Source organism: Ovis canadensis, chromosome 25 (genome assembly GCF_042477335.2).
Source record: "Ovis canadensis isolate MfBH-ARS-UI-01 breed Bighorn chromosome 25, ARS-UI_OviCan_v2, whole genome shotgun sequence".
Taxonomy (NCBI): Eukaryota; Metazoa; Chordata; class Mammalia; order Artiodactyla; family Bovidae; genus Ovis; species Ovis canadensis.
Window position 1 is genome coordinate 45,554,611 of NC_091269.1, and position 14,209 is coordinate 45,568,819.

A 14,209-nucleotide genomic window follows, 5' to 3' on the forward strand; every position below is an offset into this window, starting at 1 on the left:
GGGGAATGCTGTGAACTAATGGTCTCAAACTCAAGTAACCTTAGAAACCGAGCAGGGAACCACAGGCGTGTGTGCCGTGCTGGGCGTGACCACGTGGGGTGGCCGGGCACCATAAACCAGTGGCACCAGGTACCTTGATGGGCTCCACCAGCTCTAGGGCAGGGATGACGTTCTCCGAGACCACCTCAGCAGGGACCAGGGTCTTCATGGGCATCTCCTTCACCTCGTCACAGAAGCCGACCAGCACACAGATCTCCTTGGGTTGCTGAAAAGAGCACAGAAGCAGCTGTTAAGAAGCAGGCACGCGTTCCCCACACACACTGTTCCACGCTTTACACACAAAGGTCAGGGTACCAGAGGAACATCATAGACCCAGTGTCAAAGCTTGGTCAGACAAAGACTCATATTAAATCTAAGGGGCTTGTGCAGATACAGATGTACCAAGGAGGCCATGCAAAGCTTTAGAGGGAGATCAGCAACCAATGTCGCTCCAGCCAGGGAGCACCCAGGGAAGCACGACCTCTGGCACATTTCACTGGCAAGCGAATCCTCTCCAAGGCCACCTGGTCTCTTCTAGAACCTGTTTTCCCACTGAGCTGGCACGCTCTCAGGAGGACGTAAGCTATATGTTCTTTTTGGAGGAAGAACCAGCATGCCCATGACTTAACAAAGCCCCAAGTGTTACAAATAAAACCATACCAGATCTTTCAGTGGCAGGACCGTTAAAAATGATGCATTAAGGGGAAACACTGACTTTTTATAAAATCAGTCTGTTCATAATGGCACACACACAGCACACACCAAAGTCCAGTCTCCCCAAGTGATGAAGCTGTTCAAGTCAGAAGATGCACAGATTGATCCCCTTCCCCTCCAGTCACCAAACCACAGAGAACTAGAGTTTGGACAACACCTTAACCATTTCCCTATGAAGGTGGCCAGGAGCAAGTAAAGTATACGTGCTGGGTATACTTTGTAAACACATGCGCTCAGCACCTTGCTCTAGCCTGATGGCGTCTTCCTCCCACCACCAAACCATAAAGCAGCGAGAAGAGGATTACAGAAACAAGCCCTGTTAATGGGAGACAGCGAGCCCACTGCCATGGCTCATGGTATCCTATCTCTGACAGGCTTTAAGAATGGGGGGAAAAAAAATCAGAAAAGGGCTGGAGACAGAGCAAGCTTTTTAGAAAAAAGACCAAGATCAGGAGGTGTGGCTGCTTTGTCTCTGACCAGTTTTGCTATACTAACTCCTCAAGGAGGTCTAGGTGAAAATTCAGCTATTTCAACCAAGGTGTTCTCCTATTAGACTTCACAATACCTTTGAAAATCTTGGAATTCTGGAACTAGATGAGGGCAGTGCTCAGTACAACCCTGAAAGGGCACTGGTTCAGTAAGTCCAGTCGGGGGGCTCGGTCCCCAGGTTTTGCCACCAGTGGCCTTGCTCTCAAGCTATCTCATGGGGCTCCAGAACCCAAAGGACCCCATCACCCGGAGAGGCAGAAGCTATAATCAAGAGATTGTTTCCAATTCTCTGGATCCGACAGACAGGGGAACAGTCTGCTCACTATTTGCAAATGACTCACTCATGCAGCAGAAGCATTTCCGGGCTGATGAAAAACACGACTGTGACATGCAATGCTCCCCCGAGGCCTGACAGAAACAAGGTGTCCCACTGGAGTCAGGCCTGCACTGCAGAAAGCAGGGGCCAGAGGCCAGCCACGGTTCCCCACCCACGGGTGGCCTGCACGTGGCCGGCTACTCCCTCATCTGACCAGGGCATAAGGCTCTGCAGGCTTCATTTTCTGGTCCCCCTGCAGGGGAAACGAAACCCCTGACCCCTCCAGTGCTGAATCACACAGGAGAGATGGAGACTCTCCCCCTGCAAGCCGATTTATTAACAGAGAGAGGGAGCCTACCTGTCACAATCATCCCTTGTATCTGTCAGAGCTAATTACGCCATACAAAAAAAGATGAGCGAAATAACTACAAGCAGCAGCAAACCACTACTACAAGCAAATTCCCATCACATACCTGATCCTGCTGTTGAACAAAAAACAAACAGGAAATCGGAGATGAAAATAAGAGAAAGGAAAGGACACAACAGTTAAGAAAAAATTAAAACAATAATCAAGCAGTTAACTAGGTGTAAAAACGTCTGTCACCAGCAGTTTAGGGGAAATGCCCTTTCAGGCATCTTCTCAACAACCTATCTTGCTCCTACTACTGCCTGCACATGGGGGCCTGAAAGCTGCTCTCCCTTCGAGTCAGACCACACTGTCCAGCCTGTCTGTGCACCGTCCCCTTGTCCCTGACACCAAATCAGAACCCTGAGCAGCAAGTCCCCGGAAAGCACCAGTTATGAAGGGCTCTTCTCGCTCAGAAGCCAAGCCCACCTCACCTGCAAGGCCCTCGCAGCTGGGAACAAGACATAGGGCTGCTCAAATAAGAGCACCGTCTTAGAACATCAAATACACCCAGAGAGGTCACAGAGCCCTGGCCCAGGTCTCAGGGCAGACTGCCCCCAGGCAGCCAAATGCCAGCCTAGAAGGCTGGTCTGACAATGCAGGCATGCCTCAGTTTGTTGAGCTTCACAGATCACACAAATTGAAGGTTTGGGGCAACCCCGCTTCAAGCAAGTCTACTGACCCCCCTGTTACACCTGCTCACTGCATGTCTGTGTCATATTTTGGTAATTCCTGCAGCATTTCAACTTTTTTATCTTACTAGTTAGTCAAGGTGATCTGTGTGATCAATAATCTTTAATGTTACTACTATGACTCACCAAAGGCTTCAATGATAGTATTTTTTAGCAATAAAGTATTTTTATTTAAGGTATATACATTGTTTCTTACTTCAGAGTATGGTACAAACCTAACTTTCATATTAAATTTCAAATGACATTTTTTTGAAAGCCAAAATTATTCGTTTGACTCACTCTATTGTGATATGATTCACTGTACTGCAGTGGTCTAAAACTAAACCTGTGGCATCTTTGAGGCAAACCTGTGAACCAAGAGCCTTGCCCTTTATTCAGCATTTCCAGTCTCACTTACCATTTACCTATCTTGAGGGAAAAAAAACAGGGATGAGCATGTCTATCTCTTTGGCTCTCTATGTTCATCATACTTTTTATCCTAAGAGCAAACCTGAAAATAATCTCAACACCAGCCATAAGGAATTTTATCTATACAATGGAATATTATGCAGCCGTTTAACAATTGTACATGCAGAATATCTAACGACCAAGACAAGTTTAGACAAAAATGCAAAAATATGGGTAATTATCCCTATTTCCAAGTATGTCTATGTAGCATGAGTTTTAAAAATAATAAAAATATTGTTAGCTATGACGAAGCACTTAACTAGACGTCACATCAAAGGCTTATTTTTTCCGGCTTTAGCAGCACGTCTTTGTGTGCAAAAGCCTTTTGCCTTTAAACTATTTTTACAACAAGGCAGGGTGTGAGTAATATTTCCACAAAAATTCTTTTGTGCCTGATGGAATCCCTGAGTGGTCAGATCAGACCAGAAAGTAACTCACTTAGGCTTTACAGGCCCTAAGTTCTTAACTGCTCAACCCTACTATTTTAGTGCAAATATGGGCATTACTATATTCTAATAAAACTACTGGGCCATAGCTTTCTGATCCCTGGTTAGAAAACAAACTTGAGAACTGTAGGCCAATCTCAACGCAGTTAGGAAGTTAGCATGACAGAGAGAAATGCGGTATTGAATACAACCCACCCCTCACCCGCTACAGATCAGATCCTAGGAGGCCAGGGCATCTTCCCTGTGTGAGGAGGCCTTCAGACCACCCTGCTCTGTACCATTCCCTGCATGGAGCTAGCTGGCTTCCCTCCACGCAATGGATGTTTTCTGCCTCTAATAGTGGAGGACCAGCCCCAACCACGTGGATGTATCAGAAGCAAGGGCAGCGGTTACTGGCTCAAGCAGCAGCCACAGCCAACACTGCTGCAGAGTGAGGACCAACCATGGGAGGCGGATTCTCCTCGCTGAGAACTCAGGCTACAACAGAGCAATCCTCAGGCTGGCCGAGCTACAGAGCAGACTATTCCCATGGGTCCCAGAATGAAAGCGAGATACCAGAAATCTCATGGCCGGCTCACGACACAGAGGCAGACAAACTGCCAGGAAGCCATCGTGGCACTCCTGAGGGTCAGGCTGCTTCCGCCTTTCTCCAGCCCGGGGAACGCGAGGGGCGGTACTCAACTGCAGGTGCTCAAAGAGGGCTCCTTTCGGTTTAATTCAGTACTCAAAGGTAAAAAAGGGAAAATAAACTGCACAATTTTCAAAATCCTAGAAATCACCACCTGAGACAAAGAGGAACACCAACAAGGAGCTTCCCCCAGCACCTACCATATGCATCACCATTTGGACAGCGATTTCCGAATACTGGTTGATGTAGTTCTTGCACTGGGGAGACAGGAACAGACGTTTAGTGAAACTGCTACAGCAATACACCAACACCCCAGCCTTTCCGACAGTGTCAATATGCAAATATCAAGGCAACTTTCCAAGAGCAGAATCCTATCAATGTCTGTTCTGGGCAGCCTCAATAAGACAAAAAATGCCACAGTGTTTTGAAAATGTTTTCCAAAGGCCCTTAGAGATGAGGTCCTCCAATCTCCTTTTATGGCCCTTGCTTTCCCCAAGGTCACACAGCAACTACTCAGGGGCAATTCAGGCTAAGTGTGAGATACACGATCAATTTGAGATTACTTCCCAAATTTATTTAACACATTCTTAGGATTATAAAGTTTAAATCTAGTATAATCCAGTTAAGTTATAATGATTTTCATAAATATCTAGGTATTTCTTGCAGACCCTCTGGTCATGACTGTGAAGTGTCTATAAGTGTGAAAACGGAGGGTGATATAACAGCCCTCAGAGAGGTTAGCCTGGGGAAGCCAACTGACATAGCAAATACACAAAGACTCTTCAATGAGGCTAAGAGAGTCCCAGGTTTTAGTGGACAGAAAGGGACCTCTGGCTTCCAGAGCTCCACCTAGAAAGGTGCTTTTAGAACCCAGACCCGGGAGCCCAGGTCTAACAGAGGTTTAGTTTCCCAGTTGCCGGGCATTAAACAGCATTTGGTTTTAGATGTCAATCTCCTGAGTGTGGTTAATGTGAGCAGGGTCCAAGAAATAAAACCTTCGTGGAGCTAACAGAATTTCTGAGTCCACAGGACCAACATCCTCCAGAGTTAAAGAAGGGGTGCCGGGCGAGCCTCCTGCCAGCCAGGGGCCTGAGCTTCCCCCAGGGAACCGCCCTGCTGGTGGCAGGGACAGCAGTTAAAATTATGAACATACAACAGCCCAACCTTTCAAACCAGGGTTCTACGTGGTTCTATTCTTGTTCCTCACACACGTGGCAACTGAGAGAAAAGAAGAAAACTCTCTTCCTCGGGGCCCTTAGGTGGAACCTGAAGTGGTACCCCGGAAGTGAGCTCTCCTGGCTGCCCCACTCCTGTCTCCAGAGCCCAGCTCCCTGGCCCAGAACATCCTGCGATGCAGGAGGCAAGGCTCACCATGTCAGACATGCCGGGCCCCAGGCGGTCACATTCCTCCTTGGCGTGGTCCACCAAGGCCTCGACAAAGGTGGAGTTGGTCCTCAGAGCTTCCTGGACGTCGGTTACCATCTGAATGCAGTCTTGGCAGACGTTCCCGTTAGCCTAGACAGACGGGTGGTTAGGCTATACACCCTCCTCGAACAGCTCAGGGTATTCAGACTCCTACATGCTCATACTATAGTACCAGCAGTGAGTCCCTGAACAGTTCCTGATGTGCTTTTATAGGTGCTAAAGAGACTGAAGTTTAAAATCACATGGGCATTTATTACAGTGAAACTTAACAGGAAAGGGGGCGGGTGAAACATCCCAGTTCTTCAGAATCTCCGTGGCTCAACCATTTGAAAGGTGGCTGGTGTGACTGTGGAGTCAGGTGGAGGAATGAGGCCCCAGTTTCAGAACTGTACACACTGCCCCTTCTGTGTCTCAGCTCTGGTTCCACCCCACCCCCAAACAGGGCCTTGGGCAGCCTGGCCCGTCGCCTCACCTTCTTGGGCTGGGGCTTGCTGTGGGAGCCGTCCTGAGGGTACAGGAGGAGGGGAATGTTGGCCATGAAGGGAGCCACCACCTCCGCCATATCCAGCTCTGGGATCTGATTGGACTCGAGCTGTTTCTGGTGATTCAGCTCCGCCAGGTGCTTCTGAAGAGACTCGCAGAGGTTGAGAGCGGAGCATACCTCCCCGGGATGGCTCTGGGGGGAAAGAGGCCCAAATGGAAACCCTTGCCCCAGAAGCAAACAGGCCACCTGGAGCCTCAGAATTATCCCTTTCCTTATCTCCTGGCTTGACTCACGTGCCCGTGCCCAGCTCACAGGCACCTCAAACTAAACCACTCAACCCTCCGCAGCTCCATTTTAACAAATGGTTCTACCACCATCCTCCCAGAGGCACAGGCCACAAACCTGGAAGGCATGACTAACTCTTCCGTTGCCTGCAGTCTCATCCGCCAGCAAGCCTAGTCCGTTTATCTTCTAAGACAATGTGCAGCTCTCCGCCTCCCCTACCCGCCTCCCATCTCATACCTGACCGTCCTGCCAGCTTCCCCTCTTGCAGCTCCCCACTGGTGGGACCCAGACCAACCCCTCTGAACAGGGATCCTGCCGCTTCGCCCATGAACCCCTCCCCGGGCTCCCCACTGCACTGGCAATGCTGGAACATGGCCCGAGGTCTTGTGGTGACCCCCGCCCAGGACACCCCTGCCCCACTAGAGGTTTTTAGTCTTTCCAAATTCACAAACTTGGCTCCTTGTTCCTTGCTGAAAACCCAACCTATGACGTCTGGTTTATGCATAACAGATACTTAACTGAAAGTCGAGCATCCTTATGGCTGACGTAAGTTATCAAATCAACACCTGTAACTGCTACACCAGTTTAGATTCCCTCAATAATTCTATGAGTTCCCATATTTCCTATACTCCCCCCACCCCAACCCCTGAACATTACAAGCTGAGCGGCCTGCTGTGCCAAAGCCATTCTGGATGTTACAACTGTAGAAAAGATCTGTTGACAAAATCCCAATCTATCAATGAACTCTCCATCGTGGTCATTATAATCTGATCGGGAACTTCCCCTGGCTCCAGAGGTGCCCTAAAAAAAGAGGCTCTTCTCCATCATGTACCATCTGTCCTTTAATCATGTCCAGGATGACTGGGAGGTATGAGTCGACGATCTCCTTGCAGGAGGCAGACATGTTCGGCTTAGGGAGCCAGTCACAGGTCCTCTCCAAGTACACGAGGATCTCTTGCTAGAGAGGACAGAGGCAAGAGTCAGACCAGAATGGACTTCTTCTCCACCAACAGACTGAACGCAAGAGGCCTCCAGCTCCAGCGGCCCTCAGGGAAAAGGACATGGGAGAGGGCCAGTGAGGAGCCGTGGCTCCGTTAGAACAACGAGGCAGAAAGCAGATGCAAGCACTATTCAAAATAGAGATGTTTGGACCTGCAGTCTCACAGGCACAGGGAACTCTGAGCAGAAATCACCAAAAATGAACCTAAAGGTTAACAGCATGTGATACAAAATCCCTGTCAACCGTGGGCATTTAATGCTGAGCTCAGGAGTCAGCAAACTACCACACACAGCTTGTTTTTGTACAGCCTGCGGCTAAGAAAGGTTCTTACATTTCTAAAGGACCGGGGTGGGGGGATTACGTGACAGAAACAGTCTGTGGCCCATGGGACAATTATTTCCCACCTGGGCCTGGACCATTCCTAGTTGGACCCCAGAATCACAGCTCTGTGAGGACCCGATGCACGGCCACACAGCCGCCACTCACACACGGTCACACACGCTGGTGGCGGCTCACCTCGGTGGCGTTGTCTTTCAACAGGTTACCAGCTGCAGTGATGACATCTTTGCATATGTCGCAGGGAAGGGATTTCTAAGAGGAAAGAACACAAGAGAGATCCGTATTTGTAGGACAAAACTCACATCGCTCACGGGTGAAAATCACCGCGGCCTTCTTTCTCATTCCATCTAGCCAGGGCCACCTCTGACACACCGGCACGGGCCAGTCCCCAACCTAGGTGAGAAGCATTGGACACCGCAGGGGAGGATCAGTGTGGCCGATCACTACTCCGTGCTCCTGCAGGAAGTACAGAGTGCCCCCCACCCCTCGGCACCTCGCTCAGTGCACCTGGAGCCAGCCACATTTCATATACCTGCTCACAGCAGGTCTGTGAGGAAACTGAGGCTCGAAATCTACCAGCTGGAGGCACTTCCCCGGTGGTCCAGTGGCTCAGACTCCATGCTCCCAATGCAGGGGGGCCTGGGTTTGACCCCTGGTCAGGGCACCACATCCCACATGCCACAACCAAGAGTTTGCACGCGTCCACTGAAGATCCTGCTTGCTGCAACTAAGACCTGGCTAAGTGAAGTGAAAGTCACTCAGTCGTGTCCGACGCTTTGTGACTGCATGGACTATACAGCCCCTGGAATTCTTCAGGCCAGAATACTAGAGTGGGTAGCCTTTCCCTTCTCCAGGGGATCTTCCCAACCCAGGGATTGAACCCAGTCTCCTGCACTGGTCTCCTGCATTGCAGGCGGATTCTTTCACCAGCTGAACCACAAGGGAAGCCTAAGTAGACAACTATTTTTAAAACCCAACTGGAAATCAGAGTAGCAAAAGTCAGAGAAAATTGGTACTGTGATGCAGAGAAAGGAGGGGAAGGCAGGGAAACAGGCCCAGCCAGACCCTCTGCACACTCACACCGGCGCCACTGCCAGTCCTTCACCTGCTTTCCACCTCCTGGGCCGTGCTGCACGCCAGTAGGGGCCACGTGTCACCACTGCAGAGCTCAGAGACGGAAAACCTGGCATCCCTCCGTGGCCCAGGACCATGGAAAGTCTAGCCAGTCCTCAAAGTTTGTGCCGTGTTCCCTTCTGTATGTTAACGGATTCTCGACCCATGAAGAAGGAACTGACATGTCTCAACTGACACAGGTGAGATAAAGGAACACCTGTGAATCCAGCTGCACTTAGAGAAACCGCCTTGAACCTTCGGGCCTAATCACGCTAATCCCATGCATGGGGCCACTCGGGCATCCCGAATGAGTGCCCGCGAGGTTCAGGTGTCCACAAGACTGTCCTGTCGAGAGAGAGATATCTAAAAAGCTCCCCCCATGACACACTGACCTTCAAAAGAGGAAGCAGTATTAAAAACAAGACCAGAAGCAAATGAGAAACAAATCTGAAATTCTGGCCACAGACGGCAGGTCAAGAGTGAATTCAGAAACTTAAAGAGCAGTCTTATTTAATTAGTTCTTCTCTATGTGAAGTACTAGGAGCCACTGACAAGTTTTAAGACTTCAAGCTCCACACAGTCAAACGCGGCTTGTACCATGGGTGGAAGCACTTCCCGGAGTCGGCTGACTCAGCCAGCAGAGCTTGGGCGTCTCCCAAGAAGGTTCAGACTGCGTGGAGTGCGCACTTGAGGTCTGTCACATCTCAAGAGTTTTCCCACATTAATGTGCTATATATTTACCACTGCTCAGAGGAAAAATCAGTGGCATCTTTTCCAGGTTGGCTATAGCTGGAAATAAAATTCTCGACAGGTACCAAGCTCTAGGGTCTGAATCAATGATGTGCCTGTTTGAGAGGCAGAGAGAGAAAATACCAAAAGAAGGGGAAAAGATTTTCAAAAGCTTAGCATCTACTTTGCGTGAGTGGCAAGGGCAGAGCTGTACCCATGGGTGCAGCCCCGGGAACAGCAGCCACACCTTATCTGGGGCAGAGAGGACAGAGTGGAGCACACAGCGGAGGCCGCCCGCCCTGTCTGCGCATGAAGACACTGGGTGACTGGAGCGGGGCCTCCCTGAGGGTATCTGCGCCCCACCACAAACAGGTCCTGCCTCCCCAGGGTCATCAGGAGGAGCAAACAAGAGGAAGCAGGAGAGAGCGCCTCGTGGAGGGCGGCAGTTCCAGAAGACACTCACCACAGTAGGCTTGCTCCAGACGGTCTGCAGGCAGTGCTGCACGGCCCCGCAGTCGGCCGCCGTCTTCACATTCTGGCACCAAACGGCCGAGCCTCTGGTACATTCCCTCAGGCCCAGGACGGGGCTGGCGAGAGCTGCAAGCAGAACCGGCGTGAGCATGCGGCCCGCTCCCACGAGGCCCGCCTCCCTCGCTGCCCCGGGATAGGGCCCTGGCACTCTGTGGGGACACTCGGCCGCCCCTCACCAGCTACAGGAGGCGCGAGTCACATAGCCAAGGAGCTGCATTGCCACCTGTGTCCCCAGGGGGAGGGACCACCCATCTGGTTCACTGGTTCAATAACGGTTTTCCTCTACCACTATTTTTAGGACAGTATCAGGCAACAGACCAGTCATTTTAATCTTTATAAACTTCCACAAAGTGTAAAAAGAAAATCAAAAAATAAAAGACTGGCAGGTTTAAAAACAAGATTCAAACTTCTACAGAATGAAAAATAGCCAAAGCTTAAAAAACTGTAATGAGACCACCAAGATTCATAGCCTATAAAACAACGGCTCTTGCATCATCGGAAGGACTGATGCCGATATTTTTGGCCACCTGATGCGAAGAACTGACTCATTGGAAAAGACCCTGATGCTGGGAAAGATTGAAGGCAGGAGAAGGGGACGACAGAGGATGAGATGGTTGGATGGCATCACCGACTCAATGGACATGAGTTTGAGCAAGCTCCGGGAGTTGGTGATGGACAGGGAAGCCTGGCGTGCTGCAGCCCAGGGGGTCACAAAGAGTCAGACACAATTAAGAGTCAGACACGATTAAGCGACTGAACTGAATGTGGTTGTAGTAGACAAGACCCTTTATAAATCAACTGGGTGAGTTTCTGCATATAAACAAATCAACTAGCAAAAAACAAGACTGCATAGCCACTGAGATACCACAAAGTGCACGTGTGTCCACCTGAAGCCAGTCGCACGCGCGGAGTTTCGTCTATGGGGAAACAAGGGAAGTAATCCGTGGAAGTCACAGCCACGGAAATGGGATTAGCAAAAAAAAAAAGACGGTCACCTGGGACCAAAGAAATGCAGGTTAAAGCGAGAAGGTACCATGTTTCCGAACAGCTAAGGGGCAACAAAAACCTGGTCAAAAACCAGTGACAAATTTGTGGTGAAAATGCACTATTATAAGGCTGACAGCAGTGTGACTGGTAAGCACTTCTCAAAATGTATTAATGTATTTTAAGAACTGGAGAGAAAAATTCCTCTTCAAATGTCCACTTCTAATAAGACACTGTCGGGAAATACAGTAACTTAACAGGTAAAATATGACACGCATAAGTATACATATTAAGTAAAATTTACGATATTAAAAAAAAGGCAGATGTAAGCCGAATGGTCAAAAAATCGGGGGAAACTAGTGATATTCTTACCAAAATATGCAGCTGCTAAATATACTTATAAAGATAACATATGTCAAACAGAAAAAAATTCAAAAAGAATATGATACTGGGGTTTTACAAAAATCAGAAAATAAAACAATGTGGTTGGCAAAATTATTTAATTCCCAACGGCATGTTGTGTGTAATTTTTAAACAACACTTTATAAAGTGCCTGAGAGCACTTGTGTGTTTTTCTTAAAACAGGTCTATGGTATTCCTTAATTCTGTAACTGAGAAACAGCAAGAAAACTCTCACATTCACACCTCACTAGGAAACTACAGGTTATATCAGGCTGCCCGTAGGTGGACGACTGCCCAGGGCTCAAATTCCAGCATATGTCATGAGAGGGCTGAGCTAACTGATACTGCAGACAGAAAGCATTTGGGGGGGGGGTCTGGGAAGAAAACCCCAGAGCCAGTAAACAAACAGACTCAGCACCTCAGGCATCACGCTGCTTCACCCAGTAACCCAAGGGAGGGCACGGCAAGTTCCACAGACACCTGTCTCACACACCCACCCTCCCACCATGGGCTACACACAATGAGGGTGGCAGGTGCCCTCCCTCCAGGAGAAAGGAAATGCCGTTGCTCGAACACTTTACTAGCATTCAAGCCTAGTTAGAGTTCCACAAACTATTCATGCCAAGATGGGAGTCGCACATTACCAGAAAGCTCGAGTCAGATGACGTGCGCCCCTGCCGACACCAACGAACGAATTCCCAATCTGTGGGCCAGATTACAGCCCTCTCTGACCTTTCAGAGCAAAACATCACCACCTGCAACCAGTTCATGAGCTCAACAGAACTGGCTGCATGCCAAAAGCTGCTGGCCTGGTTTGGTCTCTGTGGGAAGACACGTGCCAGGTTCACAACAGCCCCGCACTCCCCAGACAGTGAACCCTAACAGAGCCGAGCGGGGCTGGGCCCTCAGCTGCAGGTGCGGCGGGCGGAGCGGGCAGGGTCGCGAGGGTAAGGGCTCCGAGCAGTGAGTAAGCCACAGAGACACCCCCAGACCTGGCGGCTACCACTAGCACCTCCCACGCTCCTCCCAGGCACCGGTCTCGGGGTTCTCCTGAACGGCACCCACCAAGACACACGGCCTGCTTCCATCTCCACACAGGGAGCGCCAGTTACCAACAGGAGTCTGCAAAAGGAGTCTCTGCGCAAAGGAACACACAGTGGTCCAGGGAAGCAGCAGGACGGACCTCAGCAGATAAAAGCAGGGCCAGTGAACAGCACTGCCTGCACAGGGCCCGACCACCGTTCTCCATCCAACACACACACAGTCCCGGACAACTTTCACCCGACTGTCCCAGCTGGGAACTGACCGGAATCTATCTATCAGGTTTCAGGGACACAATGCACCATCACAGGCCCGAGCAGCAGGAATGCTCTGGAACTTGTTTACTCCCTTAGGAACCTGAAGCAGTAACCACCTGCTCTTAAGACTTTCCTACTTGTTTCGGCCAAGCCATTCTAGACTAAAAAAGTAGCCCCCTTTATCTGATATTGGTCAAGCTACCAAGAACCCAAGGTCATTTCCCAATTCCAACAGTTAGTAATAAAAAGCCTGCACCTCAGAAACAGAGAAAAAAGATGCAAGGTAGCCCATTTGGTAGACCTAAGAGGTCACCCAATCCACACCTAAGAGACTTCATGGACACTGAGAAATGAAAACTGAAGTCCCAGCTCCTAGAAATTCAGTTCTCAGCTAGACATCCCCATTTACCTCCAACCTAAAGCCAAATTTACAAAGGAGCATATTATTAAAATGGCCTGTGGTGGGATTTCCTAAAATGACCTGAAACAGCTGCGTTTTCTCAGGTTGGTAACGAGGCTGAAACAAGCCTGGTGATGCCAGCAAGCTGCCTGCTGAGGTTCAGAGCTTATTCCCGGAGCAGGTCTCCTGGAACCAAACACTGGGTCAGAACAACTTTGGGACACAGATCCTTTCCCCAGAAAATGCTCTTGTACACAAAACCCTCACACCCCTTCAAGGGGCTCTCAACAGCTGTGCACAGAGCCAGCTCTAGCGGTAAGCATGGTTTTTCTCCACAGAAATGGGACAACTAAAATGAAGATGTAATCATTAGCCCCACCGAGACAAGCACAGGGCCCTTGGGTGGGATGTCAAGGCGAAGACAGACAGACTCCTGGACCCCAGAGCAGAAGGGACAGACACTGTAGTGCAGGCCTGGGAGCAGCGAGGAGGATGCCAAACTGCCTGCGGCAGCCAGGGGCGGCTTCTTCAAAACTGAAAAATGAAGTGGCACCTCAAAGACTATCTAAGGAGAGACGGGGTGTGTGTTTGCGGGGGCGGGGTGGGGGGGGAGGGCAGTGCTCTTTATAAAGGGAAAGCACCGGGCTTTCTCTTTTCAGGAGCCAGGCAGAAGCAGACCTCAGGCCCACTGGGAAGGACCCCAGCTGGCACCCTTGTCATCCTGCGGGCGACAGCACACGCTAGTGCCACCAGGTGGGATGTGGGAGATCCGGATGACGGGCACCTGATGGAGCGCAAGGCTCCACCCAGAAAGACCAAGCAGGGAGCGGGGCAGCACGGAATGAGGGGGACAGCTGGACAAATAAAACCCTCTGGGTTAGGTTTAAATCTGAAGTCTGTGCAGCTGGGAGAGAGAACAGGGCAGCAAGAGCCAACAGCACGAGGACAGAGGTGGCGGTCAGGACCCGGGTACACAGGCAGGCAGGACACGGGTGTGCGCCTACTTCCTGGGACAGTGAGGGGCGCACAGGTGGGAAGGTGA

General features: G+C 50.2%; 1 protein-coding gene across 2 annotated transcripts in view; it reads right to left on the bottom strand.

Moving 5' to 3' along the window:
* The window catches only part of PSAP (prosaposin), a 32,932-nt gene that overhangs the window by 5,052 nt on the left and 13,671 nt on the right, over positions 1 to 14,209 (bottom strand). For both annotated transcript variants that reach the window (XM_069572002.1, XM_069572003.1), the window contains exons 2-8: positions 10,016 to 10,149; positions 7,888 to 7,962; positions 7,204 to 7,329; positions 6,075 to 6,278; positions 5,549 to 5,692; positions 4,378 to 4,434; positions 134 to 265 (exon numbers count right to left, since the gene is read on the bottom strand). In XM_069572002.1, the coding sequence (XP_069428103.1) occupies positions 134 to 265; positions 4,378 to 4,434; positions 5,549 to 5,692; positions 6,075 to 6,278; positions 7,204 to 7,329; positions 7,888 to 7,962; positions 10,016 to 10,149 (872 nt within the window). The remainder of the gene's footprint in view (positions 1 to 133; positions 266 to 4,377; positions 4,435 to 5,548; positions 5,693 to 6,074; positions 6,279 to 7,203; positions 7,330 to 7,887; positions 7,963 to 10,015; positions 10,150 to 14,209) is intronic.